The 20759-nt window shown below is 51.4% G+C and overlaps 1 protein-coding gene across 19 annotated transcripts in view; it reads right to left on the bottom strand.

Annotated features, from left to right (window-relative positions):
• Zmynd8 (zinc finger MYND-type containing 8) overlaps positions 1 to 20759 on the bottom strand; it is a 110166-nt gene that overhangs the window by 61043 nt on the left and 28364 nt on the right. For 17 of the 19 annotated variants that reach the window (XM_052184297.1, XM_052184302.1, XM_052184299.1 and 14 more), the window contains one exon: positions 4249 to 4397. In XM_052184297.1, the coding sequence (XP_052040257.1) occupies positions 4249 to 4397 (149 nt within the window). Of the gene's footprint in view, positions 1 to 4248; positions 4398 to 11490; positions 11597 to 20759 lie in introns of those variants that run through there. The other 2 variants (XM_052184301.1, XM_052184308.1) reach the window with 2 other exon arrangements.

Raw genomic sequence — 20759 nt, forward strand, 5'->3', positions numbered from 1 at the left:
TCTGAGTTTGAGGCTAGCCTGGTCTACAGAGTGAGTTCCAGGACAGCCAGGGCTATAAACAGAGAAACCTTGTCTCAAAAAAAAAAAAAAAAAACCACCCTCACGTCATCTAAAAGCCACTTTTAACATTTTGTTAACTGAAAATCTGACTTCTCATTAGGACCAGGCTTCTGAGTTCCAGTCTATTGCTGCTTTTTGCCCTCGGGTCTGGGGATTGAGCCCAGGACTTCACAAACTCTCAGGGAAGGCTTAATCAAGGAGCCACGCCCCATGTCTGTATTAGAATGGCCAGAGCCTGCAGGATTAGAGCCTCAGAGCTGCAGGCAGCCCGGGTTCTTCCCTGGATTTTAGGACAAGGAATCGGAGCTCTGCAGATGTCTGGTTCCCCCAATCTCTTCCAGGGAGTCTTGTGAGATTTTTGCCCATCTTCAGAATCAAGCTTCTTAAATCTCCCTAAAGAAATACCTCCATCTTCCCGAATCACCAGTAGGGGCTTGGGTAGTCTGCTCTGTTTCTTCCAGGGAGGAATATCATTGTTGGGATAGTCTCTAAATGGTATGTTTTTTGATGTAATATTCTGCACAAGTTCAGGCAGCCTTACAATTTAACAACACCCATCTCGCTAACAAAGACTCAAGCCAAAACTCAGGGATCAAATAACCCAACCTGACACCGCAGCCCAATTGGGAATTTCTGATACGGCTTTTTATTTCTTTAATAGCTCAGAAGTTCGCCCCTCAACACACACCAGGCTCCCATCTCTGCCTCACCCCAAGTGGGTGTCCTCAAGACCAAAGGGACAACCAGGTGACTCTGCTCTCTTCAGAGACCTCCCACTGCAGACACATCAGTGGCCGCAGAGGACAGCAGCCCTGTCAATCACATACTTCCCTGCCGGCTTCTGTTTTCAACTCCACAAAAATAACCTGATAACAAATGCAGAGGTTTTTAAAGGGAAAGCTAACCATTCCAGGTAAAATGGATTCTGATTTCGCTCTCCCACGTGTCTCAAGTATGTAAGCGACCCCACAGCAAAGCACACAAACTGCAGCCCGTGCGACAAGGGGATAATTGCAGGTTACAGAGTAAATGTTTTTATTCCCTGGCTCCTGCCCCAGGTCGGCTTAACAAGAAAATGGAAAAGACCTATTCACTCACTCCAGGGATGTTTTCATCTGCACTGGAGCAGGCAGAGGTTTGCAATTCGGGATTTCTGTAAGAACAAGTGAAAGGCTGGAGATGGCCCAGTGGATAAGAGCACCGACTACGCATTCAGAGGACCTGGGTTCAGTTCCCAGTACCCACAGCTCACAATTTTAGTTCCAGTTCCAGGGCATCTCACTACACAACATACAAACGGGGCATAAGCATACATGCAGACAGTTTCCAATACCTACACGGCAGCTAACAACCTTCTATAACTCCAATTCCACCAAGTCTGGCCTCCAAGAGCTCCTGCATGCACACAACATACAGAGACTCATTCAAGCAAACACACATAATGTACTTTTTTAAAATAATAATGGCTGGGCAGTGGTGGCGCATGCCTTTAATCCCAGCACTTGGGAGGCAGAGGCAAGCGGATTTCTGAGTTCAAGGCCAGCCTGGTCTACAGAGTGAGTTCCAGGACAGCCAGGGCTACACAGAGAAACTCTGTCTTGACAAAACAACAACAACAACAACAACAACAAAATCTCTTTTTTAAAACGCTGGTATGGTGGCACACACCACTAATCCTAGCATTGGAGACACATGCTAGAGGCTCTCTGTGAACATGCAGTCAGCCTGGTCTACACAGTAAGTTCCAAGCCGGCCAGGGCTATATGGTGAGAGTCTATCTCAAAATGAATTAACTATTTGTGATCCCCTTGAGAGAGTGCATGAGAATTGTCCCTTTCTGCAAATGCAAATGTGATATGCAAGAAATAAGGAAGGGGCAAGATTCTCTCACCTCTGCCTGTCAGTCAACCTTAGACAGTGCTTATCCACAGCCCTCTTGAAGACCTCACTGAAGCTCTAAGAGAAAGCTAGTCACCCGCTCACACAGTGAGTGTCCCAGATGCTGGGAGCCAGGTCATGTGACCTGTTAGAGCTGGCCGCCTTCCAGGTCTTCTGCAATGGCTGCTCACAGCATATCCCCAGAGGCAAGCTCGGGCCCTGTGTCCCTTTAACCTCACCCTGCTGTCCCCATATACTAAATATGATAGCCATGGTATCCCACCATCTGTCAAACCCTGAGCAACAGCAGGGGGTCACTGACATTTATCTGAGACCATCGCTAAGACAGGTGACAGACATGGGGTGACAAGTTACATGCAATTGTCATGAGCAAGAGACTGACATGTTACTGAAATGGGTACTTAGAGAATGGTCATGATCATTGACTGCTTTTGCTATTTGTATAAGACTAGCCCTTGCTAGGTACATAGCCCAGGCTAGCCACTAACTCACTGTGAAGCCTAGGTTGCCCTCTTATTTACAAAGCCTTGAACCCTGATAACTCTAGCCTCAGATTCCCAAGTCCTGGGGTGGGGGGTGGGGTGCAGACAGCCACGACGTGGCTCAGAAACGGGCTTAACGTGTGGTTCCGGACGGGAAGGAAGAGAACAAAAAGACAGCCAGTTCTCACACACTCACAGACATGCACTTGTGAGCTCACATCCCTGGGGAGGTGATGACAATGATGGGTCATCCTTGGGAGGGCCCTCCACATCCTCTGAGACAGTCTCACACTGGCCTGGAACTCACTCAGAAGGCTAGCCTGGCTGACCAGTGAGGCCCTGGAATCCTCCTGTGGCCACCTCCCGGGGCTGGAATTGCAAGCAAAACACTTTGGGCATTTTCACATTGGTACTGGGGTTTCTCAAACTCAGCTGGGGCCCTCATAGTTGCAAGGTAAGCACAGTACAAACTGAGCCACACCCACAGCCGGTGTGTTTCTTTTTGTGTTTCTATTCCTCCTACTAGCTATGATGGCTCCCAGGTGGCAGGGGCCAGATGTCACCAGCAAGACAAGCAAAGCTAAGCCCACTTGCCCTGAGACCCTGAGGAGGGAATACCTCTGGGCTTCCCTTTACCACAGACAGGCATCCATTTAACTTTAAATTAGATGAAATGAAAATCTCAGTTGCAAGTAATTCTCACCCAAGAAAGCAATACATGGCGGTGATTACCATGCCAGACGGTGGATCTATAATGCTTTTTCAGAGATTGAGGGGTATGATTGTGTGCAGAAGCTAAGACTGCTAGAGCCAGAGTCCAAGGCCACCCAGGGCCACACGAGTCTCTGACTTAAAAGGAAAAGATTGTGATAATCAGGGTTCCCTTCCGAATTCTGTCACTGCTGTTTGCATCATCCGTCAATGAATGATGCTGAGTTAATGCTCACAACGGCCCTGTGGACTGGGCTATACCACAAGCCTCATCTTGTGAATGAGAAAGCCAACGGCACACAAGAGGTTAACATGCCCAAAGCCAGAGCCGAGACAGAACTGGACACTCACTATATAATTTCGAGAGTGAAAACAGATTTGCATATATGCGAGGCGTTAGGCATTTAACCATGGCCAGACCTCCGCCCGCCCTTCAATCAACCTAGAGCCCACTGTGGCACTTGATAAAGCCCAGAATGGAACCATCACCGAAGACCAGAACTCACAGTCACAGAGAGAACAGACACCCTACCCAGTCCATTCAGGGGCCCCTAGTCAGTTCACATCCAAAGACTACCTAGCCTGTGTCAGAGAAAGTAAAGCAGGAATATTCTTGGGGGGGGGGGAGTCCTTTTCCATATTTCTGACAGCATTGGCTGCCAGGTGGGCGGGTCTGCATGCAGAGAAAAGGAACAGTGGCCCATGACCAAGGCTGGACTCAGACAGTGTCTCTCCACACTGACCTTCATTTTACAGATGAGAAAATAGTCTCGGCCACATAATCCCCACCTCCCTCAGGTGGCTGTCTTAGCCCAGGGAGGAGGAAAACCCTGAGACCACCAAAAAACTAACCCAAAGACCACCCCACCCCCACCCCAATATCTGGCACATAGCTCTGTCCTCTGCTCTCAAAACAGATCTGAAACCCCACTGAACATGTCTGCAAGGGCCCCATCGGCGCTGCCCTTTCTGTAAGTGGCAGCTAGTGCCAGGCAGCCTGCTACAAAGATGCCAAGAACCCCAGCTATGCTGCTCTGCGGCTGCCGCCTGGCCGCCATCCCGCGGGTACAGAGGCCACGCTTGGCGGCTGGTTTACCTGCTCCTTATTGGTACTGTTCAGTAAGCCGGGTTTCTTTTTCTTTTTAATGGGGCTTGTGGATGAGTCTTGGGGTGAATGGCCATTGGAGGAATGTGGAGGGCTGGGGAACTTCCGTTTCGGGGCCGTTTTCTCTGTAGAGACAGGATCTGAAAGAGACACAGAGGACCATGTTTGAAAAGCTCTCAAGGGTACCTGGGTCATTTGGTGTGGGCGTGCAGGGGACACAGTCACTGGGGCTCTGTTCCCAAACTCTGTACTTCCCTTCCTAGAATCTACCTGACTCTTCCTCCAGGACCGAGTCTGTCTTCAGCCTACAAAACATCTATCTGTGGAAATGTTTATCTAGGTGCCAAATACACAAAAGGAGAAACCTTAAACCACCTAGATTTTTTTTTTTTTGGCTTCTCTTTAAAAACAAACAAAGATAAAAACAACTACAAAAAAAGCAGACTAAGGCCCATGGGCCCTACGTATGGCACTCGCCACACCTGTGTGGCAATAGCTTATCTTTACATGGAAAGCTGCCACCTACTTCTTAAAACAACACAACACTTTCCAAGACATTGGCAACAAGGCCATGACCACGATGTGAATGTAAGAAATCCCTCCCCCTCCCCCCATGGGCTCATATATTTCAACACTCGGGCACCAGGTGGTGGCGCTGTCGTGGGGGCTGTGGTATTTGAGGCTATGGAGCCTCTGGAGGGATCCAGTCATTAGGGTTAGACTTTGACATATCTGAGCCAGGCCCTGCTTCCCGTCCTGTTTCTACCTCCTGCTGTGGCTATGAAGAGCCCCAACTGCCCACTCCCACCACCACAGATAGCGCTACCTACCACCAGGCCTCCCAAGGCAGCAGACTACATCCCCTCAAGATGGAAGCCAAAAGGAACCTTACCTTCCTTAGGTTCTGGTCACGGATTGGGTCACAGCAACAAGAAAATAACACATCGAGTTACTAGAAGTGGTCACACAAGCAGGGGTGTTGCTCCCGACACCCAAGAAATACGTCTCCACACCCTGCCCAACAGCAAAACCAAGACACCCCAAGACACTGCAAGGAAGCAGAGGCCCCAGTGCTCATTCCCACTCAGTTGGCTGAGAGTAGGGCAAGCCCCTCCCACAGGAACGGCATCATGCCCCACCCACACGCTGTCTGAGACCCTCATCCAGGGGCCTCAGACACCCACCCCTGTCAATCTGCCCTTGGGTTTACACTCTGTCTCACAGCTCCACTACCATCCACCTGTTCACCCGTAAGACCCACAGTTCGTCGGTGGTGGGCTCATTAATGTAGGGACAACGGTACACTGTGCTGGTGCCCCTCACACCCTGAGGAACTGAAGCCAGAGAGAAGCAGAAAAGGGCACCAGGAGCCTAGAGGGTATCAGCAAATGCTCCACTTCAACTTTACCCTTTACCACCATGACTAGACACAAACCTCAGTGGCCACAGACAGACGCGTCTTTAATGCATGACAGCAACACAACAGAACATTCTCTGGCCACTAACAATGCTGGGTACAAACTGCAGAGCCGGTTCGGCGGTTGTGAGCCCTGGCTGCCCCTCCAGGGGACCTGGGTTCCATTCCCAACACACACTTGGCGGCTCACAACCATCTGTAACACCAGGTCCAGGGGATCCAGTGCCTTCTTCTGGCCTCTGCAGGTACTGCACACACATGGTGCACCTACACACATGCAGGCAAAACCCTTGTACACATTTTAAAATCCAGAAGAGTGCTGAACATAGCCAGGAGACAGAGGCAGAGGCAGAGAGATCTCCACGACTTTGAGAACAGCTGGGTTGACATAGTGAATTCTGGGCCGGTGAAACCCTGTCTCAAAATGAAGAACGTTGCAGTTAGCGAAAGGATAAATCTGTTCTGTGCTTGCAGTGCAAGAGCAGAAGGATCCGAGTCCAGGCATCATGTCAAGTTAGCCGTGATTGCCAGAATCTGTAATCCCTCCTTCAGCAAGATCTGAGGCAGACAGGAGAATCTCCAGGAGCTATGGCCAGGCAGACTGGTGCATACACAGCAAACAAGAGACTCTCTCAAAGGGGGAACTGACACCCACGACGGTCCTGTCCTCTTCACTCAACACATGCGTCATACATATCTCACGCGCGCACACACACACACACACACACACACACGTACACACACTCGCACACTCTCGCATACTCACGCACACAGTCTCGCACATGCACGCACACACTCGCACACACGCACGCACGCACGCACAAATCATGGGTAAGAAAGATATCAGTATTCACAGGCACTTGTAATTCCAGCACTAAGGAGGTTGAAGCAGGATTGCTGTGAGTTCCAGGCCAGGCTAGTTAACAGAGTGCCATATAATCTCCACCCCTCCCCCACTGAAAGAGTGATGAGGTAACACAGAGGGCGCATTTAGTGACAGAGCAATTGCCCATCCCCCACACCAAGAGTGACAGCATCTCTCCATGGACTCCCACATGACAATCTCCAGCCTGGGTACTGTTACAAAGCACCAACCTAGTCTAGCACCTCCAGGAGGCGACATGCCCCACCCCCAAAAGGATGAGATCCTGCATGTAAACACCTAGAATACTCCAGGGGGACCCCAAAGTCCAGGCAGGCTCCTGGGGGGGGCGGGGGGGGGGCGTCTCAAGAGGAGGGCCTCTGGAAGGGATTAGGTATCATCATATACCCTGGTGTCCCACAGTCATTGTGGACGACTTTATCAAAGTAAGGGAAATGAAAGGGATTTAGAAGGCTCAACTGCACATGAAAGGCAGCAGGTGCAGGCAAAAGGCAGTAATGAGTAAAGGGGGGGCAGGCCCCAGAGTGACGTCACAGGCAGATCAAGTGGGGGTTGGGCTGCTGTGGGCCGCAAGGCCTCAGGAGGGAGCTTGGGGTTTGTTACCGTGCAGCAAATAGTGCCCCCCCCCCCACCAACCCTGTTCATGTCAGAGCCTAAGTACTTACGGCAAGTGACTAGGGGACTCACATGAGCGCATCTCAAAAGAAAACAATACTTTGGCCAGTCCATACCAGGAACTGACCAGGCAAAATATCTGCTGTACTTACAAAATCCAGGCCAGGTTAGGTTTAGAGAAGAATCTCCAAGGGGAGACAAGGGTCAGTTTCTAGGGTGTCTCAAAATTTCTTAGCTGCTTTGGAAAAACTTCAGTTCTCAAACTCAATTCCACTAAGACTCCTAAGGACTGTGACACTAAGAACCAGCCCATCAGGAAGGGGACAGGGCATTGTGGACCAGAGCAGAGCAGCCTCAGAGCCAAGCTCAGATGGTGGCAGTCTGGATGCTTCCTGCCCAGAACACCCATGGGGGCTACAGTTCCTCTGACTACAGCACCTTAAAATATGCATGGGTGCACGGGCGCACACACGCACGCGCGCGCGCACACACACACACACATGTAAATTGTTGGGCCCCCCCTGGAATCCACAGAATCAGCAGCTCTTAAGATTACCTGGTATCTATGGGTTAGAGATGCTGCTGTGGGTACATATATGCTCGAGGGGGTGGGGCGGGGGTCTGAGACCCACGCACATATGAAATCTCCTAGGTTGGGTTGCTATGAAACTCCATGATTAGGTGGAAGGGTTTGCGAGCAAGGCTCTTGGCCTCTCACCGCCTCCTCTGCCATTTGGCAAAGTGAGAAGCGGGAGCCAGGAGTCCACGCCTGGCTCCACATAAACACCTCCCGGATCCAGGAAGTGCATGCCACCCACTCTGTACACAAACACAGTTCCCTGGAGGGGGTGGGGGGAAGCTGGGGGAGGGATAGCCAACTCCACCTTCGGTGAGATGTCCTAAAGTGTTGGGGCTCAGATAAAGACCCCCACCCCTAGCTGACATGCATGAAGACCTGAGTTCCGTCACAGGGAAACACAGGGTAGGAGACAATCAACTCTTGGGGGCTGTTCGCTGGGGCCCACGTGTGACTGATCATTGTGTGTGGCAGCTCCACAGACTGTCTTATTGTGGGGCTGGTTCTAGACATTTCACTGCTGCCTGTCCTCCTTGGGGTCAGAACTAACAGCCTGTGACTAACAGACAAAAACCTTTCGCAATCTACTGACGTGGCAAACCACAAGTTTCCACCAACCCCAAAGTAAGGAATGTCATCAGGCAGCAGCTGAGACCTACAGGAAAGTGTCCCCCGTCTCTCCGTACCTGCCTCTTTGATGTACCCACCAAGAGATTCCAAATTGTCATGATTTATGACATTCTCTGTTCTGTAAAACTATTTAAAAAAAAAAAAAGCTATGAAACTACACGGAACTACATAGAAGAGAGGTGTCTACGAGGCAGAACTGTAAACACCTCCCTTTGAACTTTAAAATATTTCGTGGGGGAGAGGGGGGGTCCACAGAAAAGGAATATATATAGTCATAAGCAATCTACAAGGGAGTTCTGTCCCAACCTACTACGAACAAACGGAGACTGTGATTCCCCAGTTAGTGTCTGTCTCAGCAGCTACCCAGGTCTGAGTATTCCAAACCTTGTCTCGGGGAAACAGAAAAACCTCAAGCTAGGCGTGGCGGCACACATCTTAGATCCCAGCACTCAGAAGGCAGAGGCAGGCGGACCTCAGTGACTTCTAGACTACCCTGGTCTACACAGAGTAAAGCATCAGGGCTACCTAGTTAGAACTTGTCTCAAACCACCTCTACTCTACCTGATGTTACAAACACACGGACTCTCTTGGGACTTAATGGAAGTCTAACCACTGCATCTAAGCTAAACATCAGTAGCACCCAAAGGCTTTCCACAGAGACTCTTAGCAAGAAAACTTAGGAGATGCGGCTGGATTTATCCAGTATTTATTTAGTATTCCCCAGAATGCTAAAGGGCAGGTCAGCCCTACCAATCAATGCTTCCCTGCTCCCCGGAAGCCTATGGCCCTATGTCTGAAACACCTCCCTGCTCGGTCAGGAACCCAACATCCGGTGACTCTACAAGGATGGGAAGAAACCCAGCTGTCGTCATGGTAATGAAGTCACCATACGGACCTCTTCCAAAAAGCTGAGTCAGATTTTCACTTCTCTAATGATCTGATTCTGATGAGAGTACATTGCTAAGCACATCCCATGTATAAATTTGGAGTATGACAGTCACCACCAGCTGTCTCGCAGAGAAATGGCTCACCTCGCATCTCAGAAGGATTGTTTTTCCCTCTTCCACCTTCTCTGAACTAACAGGACACCATTTGCTGGTCTTTCACCAACTTTCCGGCTCCAATCCACCCCCTTACAATTCTGAGTCTGGCTCTGGACGTGTTAACTTGGGGTAGGGAACAAGCCTGCTCTGTGGAAGGGATGGCACAGTGACTCAGAAGCACAGCCTGGAGTGAAGCAGGCAGCTGAAGGTTCCCCTCGTTGTGACATTTCCCTGAAGTTAGCAAGAGGCCTCCTGGGTATTAAGAGCTAAGCATGTGATGTAATCCTTCCCCAGCCTGTGGCGTAGGAACCGCCAGAAATAATCAGGCTCAGCAGTTCCTGTGTGTCCTTTGACTGAAGGGACAGCTCACTTCAGATAACCTGGTGACAAGCAAGGACCTGTTCAAACAACTTCAAATATATATATTTCCTACTTGCCCAACATGGGCAGCTATAACCAAGTGTTGGGACCAGGATTTGAGCCCAGAAAGTAGAGTGGTCCCAAAGCAGACATTCCTAAGTGCTACGGGACAAGGCCTCTGCACCAGATTGGAGTCCACGCCTCTAGCATTTACCCATTTGCTTTTCAACTGCAGGTGGAGGGATGGGGGCATAGACCACCCCAACTGAGCCTCTCAGATGATGCTATCCCCTCAAAGGGGGTCTCTGGGAGTGCCAACCCCTCCCCACCTTCTCAGACTGGGTCAGATCCTAACTTGTACTATGAGGCTAGAGACTCCAGAACCTATAACCCTTCTTCCCATCTCCAACTAGGCCTAAACCTCGCTCCACCAGGCACCACCCACGCTCACATCCACACCCTGAACCTGAGTCAGAGCACCCCCAGCCCTCCAGGGTCTGTGCAGTGACACACTTCACAGGGAGCTGGTTTTCTCTGGGGAAAAGAGGCTGAGGCTTAAAAACCTGGATGCTTTGTGTGTTTTTGTGGGTGTCGAATTTCCATAATGATGCAGAGAGCAAGCCCACTGGTGCCCAGGTGCAAAGACTAGTGGGACAGAAGTTGACAGCACACGGCTGGCCCCATGCCAATAAACAACTTTCTGGGGGAGAAAAAAGGAGCTGAAGAGATGGCTCAGTGGTTAGGCACCAATTACTCCTGCAGAGGACCCAGGTTCAATTTCTCGCACCCACTCTTATCTGATGCGTTAGCTCTACAGCCCCCATGTCGTTTTTTTAAGAAACAAGGCCCTCCTCCCCTTCTTCCTCTCCCTCCTCCTCTTCCCCCTCTCCTCTCCCTTCACTACCCACTCTAAAAGGAGCTAGCCTTCTTCCAAAGAGCGCCCTAAATCAATCCCACGAGTTCAAAGTAATGAAAAATGTCGGCCTCCGTCAAGTGGAAAGGCAAAATGGATCCTGTGCGTGACTTCAATCACTCTGCACACACTGGAGATCCTGGATACCGCAGAGGCCTCTGGGTCTGGAGCAGCTGGGGCACACTGAATGCCCATGTAGGCAGAACTCCCAGCCTCAATGCCGCCTGTTTCAAAAGGGGACCACCCGCGGCCAGCTCTCCCAGAAGTCGCAAGGCTGAGCCCCCTGGTTAATCATTTTCAAAGCTATTCCCGAAGACAGAAGAGCAGGTACCCAAAAGGGCCTCCCTCCCCAGGAATCTCTGGCACTCCCCACCGGGTAATTACATCATAAAGACACAAAAGCCCAGAACTTCCTCCTGGTAAAGGAAAAAAAAAAAAAAGCAGAAAACAGATGCAGAGGTAGGGGCTGGGGTAACGCTGTCCCTCTAGCAAAGACTGTGAGGGAAGGTGGACCCAGAGCCCTGAATGACCCCAGCTCTCACACGGCTCAGGCCCTCAGAGACCCCAGCACCGGGCTGGACCAGCACAGCCTGTATGGCCTGTCAGGACTGGAGCCAGAGGCAGCCAGCCTCTGCAGGAAGCAGGGCCTAGCAGCTTCTCACCCAGAGCCAGGAAGTGGGTGGAAGGAGAGAGGTCACACTCAGCTTGGGAGAAAAAATGTCCTTTCACCTGGAGGCTTCCGCACCAGCAAGTGAGGATCGGGTGGCAGGGGTGGGGTGGGGGGTGGGCACTTACCCGCCTCAGGGGCAGCTTGGCTGCTTAGAGAGCCTGGCTCCTCAGTTCCTAAAGAGGACAGTAGCAAGCTCCCGGCGGCAGACATCCCTGCTTCCGGCGGCGGCGGCTCGGCGGCCTCTCCCAGGGGGAGGAGGAAGTGGAAGCCCCAGCCGGGAGACTCACCACTTCCCAGGCCGGCCTAGGTCGTAGACTCATTAGATAGCCCAGCACACAAGGACACCTCTGCAGTCGGCCAGGAAGAGCCGGGCCTCGTGTCCACGGGGCCTTGGATCTAATTCATCACCCTCGGCTGTGGCGTGGCCGCGCAGGACGTCAGCCATGCACGGCGCCCAAGAGCCATTTTTTTTTATAGTAGACTCGAATAAATACACACAATCGCTGTGGTTCTGAGGACATGGTGTCTGTGGGAGAAGGGAGATGATTTGCATTTTGAACATGTTCTTGCTAATTTTTTTTAATTAGGTGTTTCCAGCTGCCTTTAGTCCTGCCGCTCTTTCGGTCATGAAGAAAGCCTGCGGCGGATCCGTCCCTAAGGTGCCCTCCACCCTCTGCAGACACCAATCGATGTGGAAAATGCAAGCCACCAAAAAGACCAAGCAAGGACAGAACTTGGCTATCAGCCAGGAAAAGAGGCTGACAAATTGTGTTTAGCCCCTCAGCCACCAGCCTAGTGGCTGCAGCCTGGGGCCTTCCTCATCTTCAGCTTCAGAAGGACACTGGGGGGCTTAACAGGCTGGAGAATGCCAGGCTCATTCCAACAGCAGGAGAGGCAGAGTCAGTACCTCGCCCCACCCAGGCCTCCTAGACCCGAGCGAGGCTGCCTCCCACATGGGTACCCAGCTAGGTCCTTCCTTTGGCGCCCACCCAACACTGCTGGCTCCCCAACAGGTTCTGGGGTTGATACCAGGCACATTCATCCCGCCCCAGAGCTGCCCCACCCCCACCCCCGCCCGCCTGTGGCTTGTAAGCTGCATGGGGGGGAGGGGTTGCAGCAATGGAGGGCCTATTGGAAGGGTCAGATGAAGGAAGACAGACTGCTGGGAACCAGGCCACACTCCCCACAAGCACAAGAGGCTCCAAAAGTCACCCTAATGAGGACAAGGAAAAAGCCAGAAAACAAGGGAGAAGGGACAGGCCCTCCAGGCAGCTCGCCATGCTCTTCTGGGCAAGCTATCTTAGATGCAGAATGTTGCCCAGATTACCCTGGTGAGAGGGAGGCTTAGTACCCCTAGAGCTCCTTGGCTGTGAGGGCAGGCCTGCAGCAAGGCTTGGAACGGCCAAAAACACAGGAAGCAGCAGGGAGATGCAGCCAGACAATGGAATCCCGTGGGTTAGGGCATGCAAAAAATTCCACGGAAAGGCCAGGAACTGGGCAGAGTGCAAAACAGGGGGTCACAGGAACCCCAAGTGTGCAGCCTGGAAGAACACTTAAGAAACCAGGAAACGTCCTCCCCATCCTAATCCCATTTACACATTTAGCTAGCTGTGTGTGTGTGTGTGTGTGTGTGTGTGTGTGTCTGGATCTCCCGTTGGCTGCTGTGTATGCCAAAGCTTCAGGGTTTTCCCTCTTCCCAGCCCCCACACCCGTCCCTGAGCAGGAACGCTGGAGTCACAACCTCTCTCTCCCACAAACAGCTCCAGCATTATAGGAGGATCTGGGGGATTCCAAACTCAGGTCTCCCGCTTCTGTGACACTTTACCCACCTCCCCAGCCTTTGAAACATGATTTTAGGAGCGTCAGGGACTATGGTGACTGGATGGATCACTCCAGCCGTGACAGGGATGGCCACACTTGTATCCTCAGCATGGAATACAAGGAGTCACGAAGGGCAAGGCCCACAGCCAATTAATGAGGTGCCATTTTCAAGGAGCTCACGTGTCCAGGGCGGTGTAATGCCATTCCCAGGGTAGACCCAAAACACGCCAAGGCTGCAAAGTCTCAGTATCTAGAAACTTCCAGTGAGCTGCCTGGCACTGGTCAAGATACTGGTCAAGATACCATTCTCAGTGGTTAGCGGTTTCAGTGGTAAAGCATTTGGACAACCAGGAAAAGGAAGGCCCCATGCTCTCAGGACGGCAGCCAGAGACACATGATGGTAGCAACAGTCACTGAACACTACCAGAAGGTAGGCTCTGAGTATGCCCATTTTGTAGATATGGTAACTGAGGCCTAAAGGACAAACTGACTAGTAAACCCAGATGCCTCAGAGACTGACAGAGGAAGGATTTGGGGGAGGGGAGGGGAAGGAGGCAGGAGAAAGACCAGGGTTTGTGGATATAGGGCTGGAGAGAGGACCAGGACCAAGGAGTAATTTCTCTATTTCTTCCCCAAAGTAAGCTGATTTTAGGCCAAGGCTATTTTTAAAAATAATTTGTTTCTATTATGTTGTGGGGGTGGGGGCATATACCACACGCACTATGGCCAGGAGAGGATATTAGACCCCTTGGAACTGGAGTTACAGATGGTTGTAGACTACCGCGTGGGTGCTGGGAATCAAACCCAGGACCTCTGGAAGAGCAGCTGGTGCTCTTAGCCACCGAGCCATCTCTCCAGCCCGCAAGGCCCCGGGTATAATTTATGAAAGGCTCCTTTCAGAATTCCCCCAGAGCCAGGATATCATTCAGTGGTAGGGCTCACATAGGTCACCCCAGGGGAGGGAGGGAGGGGACACAAGAAATCTCCTCAGCTTGGGACAAGTTTCTGTAATTGCAGCTCAGACCAGCAGGCGCTGAGGCCAGGTGCCACTGTAAACCCTCCCTGCCCAGGCCAGGCCTGGCTAGCTCGGTTCTGCGTGCCACCATGAGGACAGCCATGCTTGCACCACACACACACACACAGCCATAGCTCTGGGTGTGCAGGCTCTGCCATGAAGTACAGCTCTTGACTCCAAGGGCTGGGTGCCTTTGGGCAAGCTACTTGGTCTCTCTCTGTCCCAGTAGGTTCTACTTCAACTGTGAGAGTCTTTTTAGAAGTGTGCAGGCACAGCGAACCATGAGAGGACCATGACTCCCCCCTGCAGACAGCCAGGGGAAAGACTCAGAAACCTCAAACCCGTTTCCCCAAAACTTGCTCTGTCCCAACCTGGGTTTGCAACCTGTCTGGAAAAACCTCTCTTGAGCCGGGCAGTGATAGCACACGCCTGTAATCCCAGCACTTGGGAGACAGAGGCAGGCGGATTTCTGAGTTCGAGGCCAGCCTGGTCTACAGAGTGAGTTCCAGGACAGCCAGGGCTACACAGAGAAACCCTGTCTCAAAAAACCCAAATCCAAATAAAAATAAAAAAAATAAGACCCAAAACCTCTCCTGAATGCGTGCTCCTCTTAAGGAGCAGGAGGCTCTTGACCGAGAACAGGCTACCTCAGGCAGCTCCATAGAGCCTCAGGCTTCTAATTATTCATTCAGAACGCTAAACCTAAATGCAGAGTGGTGGCCCACACCTGTGACCCCAGCACTCAGGAGGCTGAGGCAGGGGGATCTTCATGAATGTAAGGCCATCCCGGGCTACAGGAAGTTCTAGCTACATAAGGGCTACAGAGCCGGGTCGTCATCCCTACCCCACGCCATGATGAGGTGTGCTCCGCTCTGCTCCTACAATCCCCTCACAGACTCATGCCAGGAAAACTCGCTGCTCGTCCAATCCCCTCACAGCCCTGTGTTGGGATGAGGTAAACTCGCGCTGCTCGTCCAATCCCCTCACAACCCTGTGTGGGGATGAGGTCAGCTCTGCTCGTCCAATCCCCTCACAGCCTCATGCCGAGGATGAGGTCAGCTCTGCTCGTCCAATCCCCTCACAACCCCATGAGGTCAGCTCTGCTCGTCCAATCCCCTCACAGCATAACCTCCTTCTTCCGGTTACTCAGTCACGCTCTCTTTGGACTTAGCTCGCCCCTCCCTCTATCTACAAGGTTCTGAACCCAGTCTCCTTCACAGTAGTTAAGGTCAGCCTTTGGCTCAAATGTCACCCCCACTGGGCCTTCCCTGACACCCCGGCCTGCAGGCTCCTCAGCCCATACCCTGAGTTTGTGGGCTCTTTCTTCTCCACGACTCTCCTTCCTGGGGATTGGAAGACATCTTCTGTGGCTCACTCGCTCGGCCTCAGTGTGTCTCCTCCAGAACGTGAGCTCAGTCTCGGTGTGGCTGCCTTGCGCAGTGGCCGGTGCTGGGGTCACACAGCCTGTCTGATGCAAGATGCATTCCTGACTGACTGGGCGCAGCGACAAGTGGGGGATGGGTAAAGAAACTGAGACAGGGCTGAAGAGGTTGCTCAGTGGTTAGACCACTGGCTACTCTCCCAGAAGACCTGGGTTTAGTTCCCAGCCCCTTTATTGCAGCTCCAGGGGATCTGACTCCCCAGGGCTCTACAGTACCCCCACTCATGTGCACATACCCACTCGCAGACACCCCACTCATGCGCACATAACTTAAAATAATAAAAATAAGGCTGGAGAGATGGCTCAGCGGTTAAGAGCACTGACTACTCTTCCAAAAGTCCTGAGTTCAAATCCCAGCAACCACATGGTAGCTCACAACCATCCGTAATGAGATCGGACGCCCTCTTCTAGTGTGAAGTTGAAGACAGCGACAGTGTACTTACATATAATACATAAATACATCTTTTTAAAAAAATGGTAATTTTTTTATTTTAAAAAAAAATAAAACTAAATCTTGAAAAAAATGCTTGGTTGTTTTGGTTTTTTGTTGGGTTTTTTGTTTGTTTTCCTAAGACAGGGTCTCACAGTTCAGTTCTGGCTGGCCTGAAACTTGTTATGTTATCCATAACAACATTGTTATGCCAGGCTGGCCTCAAACTCAAGAAATCCACCTGCTTCTGCCTCCCAAGTGCTAGAATGAGAAGTCTAGCTTTGGGGAAAGAAGTTTTTTAAATAAAGGCAAGGTTTCCACAATTATACATCCCAGGCTTGTTTTGAAGCCATGATCCTCCTGCCTCAACCTTCACAATACTGGGGTGGTCCCGTGTCAATCTGGTTTGAAAGACAATCCCCAGCGTGCAGAGGGGGTGAGGGACTCCTGGTGGGTCAATAACAAGTAGAAGGATAAAGGAACCCAGGGCTGCTGGGAGAGGCCGAGTCCGAGAGGACAGGTCATGTCAGGGGAAAGGAGCCAGAGAGGACCCGCCTCACCCATTCCATCTGTAGCTGGGTACAACTTTTAAATTCTTAGCAAAGTATCAAGCCCTGCCCACTTGGAAAGACAAGAAGAAAAGACACCCTGTGTACAGGCTGGTTTTGTGTGTCAACTTGACACAGGCTGGAGTTACCTCAGAGAAAGGAGCTTCAGTTGAGGAAATGCCTCCATGAGATCCAGCTGTGGGGCATTTTCTCAATTAGTGAACAAGTGGGGAGGGCCCCTTGTGGGTGGTGCCATCCCTGGGCTGGTGCTCTTGGGTTCTATAAGAGAGCAAGCTGAGCAAGCCAGGGAAGCAAGCCAGTAAGAAACATCCCTCTGTGGCCTCTGCATCAGCTCCTGCTTCCTGACCTGCTTGAGTTCCAGTCCTGACTTCCTTTGGTGATGAACTGCAACATGGAAGTGTAAGCAGAATAAACCCATTCCTCCCTAACTTGCTTCTTGGTCATGCTGTTTGTGTAGGAATAGAAGCCCTGACTAAGACACCCTGCAAAGACTTTGACTGAGAACCCAGAAGCTTCCTCCCTTCCCTGCTGTGGCCGACCAGGTGTCGCCACCTGTACCCCAGCGCGGTGGTCCCTAGTCTATCAACCCTGGAAGGCCACAGCAGGGCCATACAGCCATCTAAAGCAACCTCGGGGACCACGTAAACTGTCTGCACCTGCCCGGCCCTCATTGAAGTCCGACGTCTTTAGCCCACACGCCCTAGACACGGGGCTGGAGCTGCTGAGAAAAGAAAAGACGGCTGTCCTTATGTGACTCTGAACAGTCACACAGCGCTAGTCGCTGCCGAGGACCTGGCAGGCAGGCAGGACACTTGAGAAGGTGTCCCATCCCATCCCACGTGCCTGAAGGACACCATAATCCAAGTGGCAGCGAGAGGCCCTGCACCGGCCTTTGAGTCCTCTCATCTGGCTTGGGCATTTCTCAACGCTGTGATATGCACACGAATTCAGATCAAAGCTAATTCCAGTCAGGATCCTTCGAGGGCTGCGTTGACTTTGGAGCCTACGGGAGTCTGCTCGTATACTTGGATTCGTTTATCTTTTAGGGTTTATGTTTATGGTTTATGCTGGGGTCATTTCTACCATGGTGGGGATTGAACCCAGGACCCAGAAATCAACATCTACTCTGCCACCAAGCCACATCTCCTCCTGCTCACACGACAGGTGTAGGTGTGAACAAAAGGCTGGAGAAGCACTTGTGGGACACACACACACCCCCCACAGGGACAGACGGGACACACCTGCATATCTGGAGATACGAGAGAGGGAAAGAGAAGGAGGTCCTCTGAGAACAGCTTGAGAGACTCACAGAGACAGGTAACAGGACCTGCAGGCAGCCAGAGAGGAGGGACCTGTGCTCAGGAGCACTGTGATTTGAACTGCGGGGGGGGGGGGGGGGGGGGGGGTGGGGGTGGGGGGGGGGGGGGGGGGGGTAGAGAGAGTTGGCCGAGCATTGGCAATCACTGGGAAAGAGAAGGGGCTGTGTCAGAGAGCGACTCTGGAGGAGCAGAGAGGCCGACCATTTCAAGGGCAAATGACTGGAGCCTAGCAATCACTCCCAGGCACTAGATTTTGCTAGAGAAGAAACCGCCCTCCCCAGCCAAAAGCTCTTGTGAGCTAGGGCAGAAGTTCCAACCATCAAAGTCTGGCTCGTCATGCCTATTGTGCATGGAAAGAGCAGCACAAGGCGGGGCTCAGTCTCCACGGAGGCCTTAAACCTGGAGGGATGGGGAGCGGGGAGTGGGGGTGGGAGACACTAGGATAGCTCGGCAGGTAAGGCCCACACCACCAAGCCTCACGCAACATGGTGGGCACAACTACCAGCTCCCACCAGCCAGCTGCCTAACTTTCCCACGTCTGCCCCCACAAAAGAAACAAACAAATGTCACTCTTAAAAGAAAAATAAAACCTGGAACAGAAAGAGGTTGATGTCCCTAAAAGCCCTACAGTCAGAAATGGCTCTCAAGGTAATTTGAAAGGTCAGTTGTGAATCAGGCAGAGAGAGAAGAGGAAGAGGAATGAACCCAGCAGGTCAGGCCAGGCCAGGCCAGGCCAGCGTGAGGGCTACAGGCATGTGCCCATCAATAATAACCAAGAGCAGGTGATAGGAGACCGTTTGCCAGGACACACAAGACCAGGGGCCAAACAGTTCCCAGCCCATACCCTACAAGTTACTTTCAGGTCTGTACCCAGAAAAGACACAGACACACATGGACAATGTGTCTGTCTCTGTCTGTCTATCTGTTTCTCTCTCTGGTCTGTCTCCCCTCCTCTCCTCTCCCTTTCCTTCCCCTCCCCCTCCCTCCTCCCGGCCCCCTCTCTGGAATAGTCCGGGAAGCATCACAAGCAGGTATGACTCTATGTCTTTCAACAACGAGATAAACCAAGACTTTCCCAGACAGCAGAGGCCTGGTACAATGCGTTTGGCCTAGAGTTTCAGCTCTTTGGAGGCTGGGGCAGGAGGATCACATGAGTCCACAAACTAAGCTGGGGGTGTAGCTCAGTAATAGTATTTGCCTAATCCACAGTCGGCCTCAGTACCCACCCACTACCACCCCCCCCCCAGTACCTTAGGCTCTCTTGCCCAACCTCTTGCACAAGCCTGTAATCACAGGTACTCAGGAGACTAAGACAGCAGGACCCAAGTCCAAAGCGTACCCGCCATCCAAATGTTTAAGCTACAGATCCCACAAACCTTGAGCATCCAACCTAAGGAACTGGACTCACCCGAAAATCCCAAACACTAGAAACGAATAACGTAATTTAAAAAAAAAAAAATAAATAAAGAGAAGACATCTACGGCCCCTGCAACAAAATGAGGACAGACAGAGAGAGGATCCTGGTCCAAACACTTGATCTGAACCCCTCCAAAAATCTGAACATCTTTGAGGGCTGGTCCTAAGTGGAAAATTCCACACCCATTATCATGCTCTGGCTTACAGTTCATCTGAACAGAAGCCATCTGCCAGGCACGGTAACTTGCACCTGTAACCCCAGGCAGCAGAAGCAGGAGGCTGAGGTTGAGTATCAGCCCAGAGGGGCTGCCTGTAAAGATGGCCTCAGAACTGACAACATTGTCTAAGAACCTTTGTTCTCCACAAGGGACACATGAAACACGGGAGAGCTTCAAGTTTAGACTCGAGGTCGTCCCAGAAAACAACGTCTCACACACATCCCAATTATTAACATCTGAAATCCAGATTTTTAAGTTTGGTCCTGGTTGTAAGACTCTGAGATGAGAGAGATTCAAACGTTAAGTATTATTTGAATGTCTGCTTGGTGAGAGAGGCCCAGATGTCCAGACAGGCACTCCACCTGGTACATTTGTTCTAAAACCTTTGGAGGAAGAAACAAAACATTCTCTTTATGGTGGAAGCACTTTGGGACAACAGTCTTCTAAATTAATAAGCAAACTGCATATTACTATGAGCAGGGCTTCAAAAATGGAGCAGGTGAAATTTCCCTCAATCAACCAAAAGATCAACTGCATCAAGTCCTAGGATTTTAGTCAGTGAGACCCTTGCTAAACAATGAGGATGCGATTTCAGAACAGCAACGCCCCTGTAAAAATCGGGTTGTAATCTCCATGCTCTGAGACAAGGACACAGCAGGGTCGCACTTGCCAGGAGGAGGCAGCTGATCTCTAGACTAAAAGCCATGATCAGAGAGCTTCAGCATTTGGGGATGATTTAGACCTGATTAGGGAGGACAGACTTGCCGCTAAACACTGAGGGGCTGGCACTTCCTGGGATCTCAGAGATGTCAGAGTCAGGACAGTTTAAGTTCTGAAAGAAAACATCACAGCAGCCATGGCTTAAAAGCACTAACGTTTGTTTTCTTAGAGATCCCTTGAAAATGACAGAAGGTCTCTCACCTCGAAGCCTTGCTCACATTCAATCTCTCTTGTGAAAGTCTTAATTTACATACAACAGAGAAAGATGGAGAGTCCTGTGCTAATCAAGGTCTGGGACTACTTAGCAGACTGCTGGAACTATGATTTTCTAGCCTTCCGGCTCTGCAAACACATCCATCCGCAGGCAAGTCTCACAAAGAATGACAGTGTTTGGGAGTTTAATACGTTGGGCTTCCGCTACATCTGTGCCTGGTTTCCGAGAGGA

The sequence above is a fragment of the Apodemus sylvaticus genome, chromosome 5 (assembly GCF_947179515.1).
Source record: "Apodemus sylvaticus chromosome 5, mApoSyl1.1, whole genome shotgun sequence".
Lineage (NCBI taxonomy): Eukaryota > Metazoa > Chordata > Mammalia > Rodentia > Muridae > Apodemus > Apodemus sylvaticus.